This window comes from Vicia villosa, unplaced genomic scaffold (genome assembly GCF_029867415.1).
Source record: "Vicia villosa cultivar HV-30 ecotype Madison, WI unplaced genomic scaffold, Vvil1.0 ctg.001797F_1_1, whole genome shotgun sequence".
Classification (NCBI taxonomy): Eukaryota; Viridiplantae; Streptophyta; class Magnoliopsida; order Fabales; family Fabaceae; genus Vicia; species Vicia villosa.
The window spans coordinates 400,501-405,277 of NW_026705732.1; the positions used below are offsets into that span (position 1 = coordinate 400,501).

The window sequence follows — 4,777 nt, forward strand, 5'->3', positions numbered from 1 at the left end:
TCAATATACACCATGAATAATTAATATTAATGGATTTCTGGGTTAGGCAGTCTATATATAGTTGATGGTGTCTCATTTTTCAGTGGAAGTTAATTAAAATACCTTTTAGTGAAAGCAACACTTTATTATGGCTTATAGAGTAGAGTAGGAATGAAAAATTGTAGTTAGATAGGCAGAATCAAACCATAACTACATGAAGGGTTAATTACACCGATTGGCATGTCAAATACAGTTCACCTTAGTAAAATATAGATTCACAAGGACTGGATCAAGCAAAATCAATAAAACATTTTGATATACAAATGTACACGCCATCATTCTAGGTTCTCGCAAATATTTAGAAGGTAAAGGGTGGGAAGATGATACAGTAAAAATACACGTAAATCACAACAGAATGGAACAAATCAAATCAACAAAAGAACTAAAGGAAGTTAGAAAAACTTATCATACTGGCTAGTGAGTGAACTTCTCAGATTTGAATAAAGGCCGTAGAGTGAATATTGGCGAAGGTTTTTCACTTCATACCAAGAGTTGAGAGCTGATAGGTGTTTATCAGTACCAGAGAATGCCAATTGTATACCTAAGCTGCAATCCACAAGTCCTCCATGGCTCTTGCAACTAGATGTTTGTAGTGCACAATCCTGATTGTTAAGACAGACAGCTTTTGAATTTTTCGGGCATTTAGCACACCCGTCTCTTTTCCAATATAAATTTTGCAGTCTGCCCTTCGTAAACTCAAGAACCTGCAGGGGTAAGATTTCAATTGGTTCTTAGTAAGGATTACAATTGCAACTATGAGAATACAAAAAGAACCCACAATTATTTTTAAAAAGAGGAAAATAATCTCCTTACAAGAGTAAAACTGGTTACAGTATATGAGCCATTTGCAACAAATGCAGGAGGGGACCTTGCTGCATATTTACGACCAGCAAATGCAACCATATAGCCATACGAGTCCTGGAACAATGACAAACATAGATTCCCTCACGAATTAATCAACAAAGAAACAAAAAAAGCAAAAATTAACCAGACTGGTAGTGATATTAAGCAGCCATAAGGCAAGCATTAAGAAACTAACGGGCTCAATTAGGGAACTACACAATTTTCACTTTTTTGGTTTAAAAAATTAAGGCAATGCCTCTTCTAGCAACTGAAGAATGGGAATATAGAAAACAATAATAGAATTTAAAATGGAGTTAGATAAAGATTATGGTCTTCACATTCCTCTCAAAAATCAATTTTAACAGACTTTCATGCCTCCAAAACTCGTATTGTAAATTAGTCAATGTTGTTGATATCAAATAGCGTTGCGTAGCACCGACCCCTTAAAATGCTATACTGAATAGTGGAATAGGCGAATAGCTGCTACTGCAAAGACTAAAACTCAATGTCCAAAGTAACCATAAATATTCGAAAATAGAAAAATACACAATTAAAGAGACATTTAGAATTTGAGTTTGATCTAACTCATCCTTACAAAACGGCTTGTATCGTAAATTAGTCTATGTTGTTAATCTCAAATAGTATTGTGTAGCACCGACCCCCCTAAAATGCCATATCGGATAGCGTAATAGCCACTACTGCAAAGATACATGGAAGTACTCGGAAATAGAAAAATACACAGATTAAAGAGACTCATAGAATTTGAGTTTGACATAACTCTCCCCTACAAAACGGACTTATATGGTAAAGGGTGTCACTATATAAATTTTTTTAGGCTCTATCTTAAACAATGTGGGACATGGGTTTTTCCTATTATACCCCCTCGAACCCAACACTATTGGGTTTGGTGCGTGGAAATAAACAGTGGGTGGCCAAAATTGTGGATATGGACTTGGTTTTTCCTATACAACCCCTCACACCAAACCCTATTAGGTTTGGCACGTGGATAAAAACGGTGGGTGGCCCGAATTTTGGATATGTGGACTTGGTTTTCTCAATACATTCTCCACATGCCAAACACTGTTGGGCTTGGTGCGTGGATATAAATGGTGGGTGACCCAATCGTAAGGTTATGATACCATCTTAGAATTTAAGCTTCGCCTAACCCATCCTTACAAAACCGGCTTGTAAGGTAATGAGTGTCACAATATATAGTCTTTTTAGATTCTATTTTTAACCGATGTGGGACATGGGGTTTTCCCAATAGAGACCATCATGTTAAATAATTAAAGAGCCTAAAGTATATGTATAGACTATAGTGCAATAAACCTTACGCAGAAAAGAACATAACAGAACTAAACAAAAACTAGGAAGAACAAAAGACAGTTTGTCAGCAAGAACATAACAAAATGAAGAAAAGAAGATTACTCTATAAAAGGGTTCGGATTGAAATTTTAAAAAAGAAAAAGAATAGAAGGATTCTATTCCCGTGACCATAATAGCATACATGATAGCGGTTTGGGACCGCCAACCGCTATTGCTGACAGAGGCTCGCAAGCCAAAAGCATTACTGCCCCATTGCATGGCATCTATAATGGTTAATGCCCAGAGCCCAATGCTCCATCAGAGTGCTAGATTGCTCTCTGCTTTACTCAAACCAGAAAATACATCCCATAACCTCCTAAGCTTATTTTCTTAACTAAACACAAGACATACATATCCGACCCATTCTCAAATAACTGCTCCCCCGTTACACTAATTAACTGCCCCCTTTGTTCCATTCTCTGTCTTAAACCTCCTCTAATACACACTTCACAATTTCGGTAAGGTAACCGCATCAACACTAATTTCCCTATCAGCCTCACTTTCATTCATCCCTCTTTTTATGGTGTACAATGCAGAAGTGAAGTAGTTTTCATTTCCAAACTCTCCATCTCCCCATTATCTAGTAAATACCACGCAATCATCATAACACAAATTGAAAAAACTAAAAATATATAGAGAAAAATCACCAAAACAAAGAGAATTAGATCCATTACCCCAAATTCTCGATGACTATAATTCATACAAAATACAGTAAAATTAGGGTTCAGCAAATATTTTGCAGTTCATCAGCATTCCAAGACAAAAATTACACTACATTGCTAGATCATCCAAAGTAAAGTTGAAATAGGGTTCAGAGTATATTTTGATCCATCTACCCCAGAACTTCAATCATAAGTCACAACAATCCAAAGTACAGTTAAATTAGGGTTCATGAGACTAGCATTTGGCAACAGCACGAAGAGACTATACCCTAATTGAATTCAATTAACAACAACATAAACCAGAAACCCTAAAAAATCAAACAAAACCCACTACTAAAACTGAAATTCATAAACAGAACAGAGAACTAACCGCAACGAACGATGAAGAATTAACCGTCAGGAGCGAGATCTCATCAACCTTAGGTCTAAACAACGAGATCTGAGAGTTCGAATTGGAGAGCGAGAGTCTACTATCGCATGGCGATAACTGAAGACTGTTATTGTTATTGTAGAAGAACTTCTCCTTCGGGGCGAACGCGAGTCCGAACGTGAAACCGTCTGATCTCTGCACGCGTGTGTCCGTGCACGGAGAGAATACTTTGTTTGAGTCGCCGGCGTGTGCCGGCAATGCCGCCGCCAGAAATGCCATGGCGATTGCGGTAGTTAGTGCGCTGATAACCGCCATGGAAGAAGGTTCTGGAGGTTTTGGACGAGGCAACACGGAGTTGGTGATTACAGTGCGAAACTGCTGATTCGGTTTTCTTGTGTTAGAACTTAGTTCTAGTGTTCGTTTGATCGAAAAGTTAATGCGGTTTACTTGAAGTTTGGTTACGTTGCGTTTCGACTTAAACGACGTCCTCGTTCAAATTTAAAATTTTTTTTTATTTTAAATTTTTTTTTATTTTTGTGAAAAAAATTAAATAACTATTTCTATAAGTTATAATTTAATTTTCTAAGACAGAAAATATAAAAACACCTTATAATTTTTTTTAATAAGCAATTTGTATCTAGCGGATTTCAAACCTGAGACGTAATAATATCTATCGCTTACAATATGCCATTAAACTAAAATATTAAAATTCAAATAATCTATAATCCTTTCTCATCTAAAAATTTTAATTTTTTTTAATTAATTCAACAAGTAATTGATTTTGTTTAATTTATTCAACAATTAATATATCTAATCTTTATAAAGTTCAAATATATTAATTATTAAATAAATTAAAAATATAAATTTACTATGATAGTGATAAAAGACTGTATTTTATAGTTATTAAAACTAAAATTTCCGCTAGAAATAAAAATAATCACTTTAAATAATAAAAAGTTTGTGTAAATTTAAATAAAGGATAATGATATATGTAGCGAAAAGTTTTATCCCGAGAGCATCACGGCATCTGATGTATATGTATGGTAGTATCTTTTTATTTTCATTAATTCATGTATTCGTTAAATGTCACACAAATAGTGGTGCATATATGGTGGGGAATTTTTCCCCCCAATGCCACAGCTGTGAAAACAATTTTCCCCAATGTCACAGTTTGTAAAAAAATTTCCATTATGCCACGGACTTGAACCATGTCACCAAATGGTTCGGCGTAAGGGCCCACATATTTTGCTCATTGGGTCATTCCGATAAATGGAGTGGCGGAAGCCCATTTTAATTTTTTCGTTTTTTTATTTAAATGATTTTTGTTTTATATATTTATAATTTATAAGTCCAATAAATATTTTTAATTGAATAAATATTAGTTTTAACTAATTTTAAATAATATGATAGTCAGCTAGAAAAGGCATATGTGCCATACTGCCCGCCTCTTTCCGTTGAAATGGCCACTAACGATCACCACTTTGATTCATCCTCCAAG

At 35.0% G+C, this 4,777-nt stretch overlaps 1 protein-coding gene across 1 annotated transcript; it reads right to left on the reverse strand.

The window, feature by feature from the left end:
- Positions 1-238: 238 nt before the first annotated feature.
- Positions 239-3,730, reverse strand: LOC131636632 (uncharacterized). The gene is made up of 3 exons (XM_058907244.1): positions 3,280-3,730; positions 853-957; positions 239-743 (listed from the first exon to the last, which is right to left on the reverse strand). The coding sequence occupies exons 1-3, from the start codon at positions 3,592-3,594 to the stop codon at positions 432-434; spliced, it is 732 nt and encodes a 243-aa protein (XP_058763227.1). The 5' UTR covers positions 3,595-3,730; the 3' UTR covers positions 239-431.
- Positions 3,731-4,777: the final 1,047 nt, after the last annotated feature.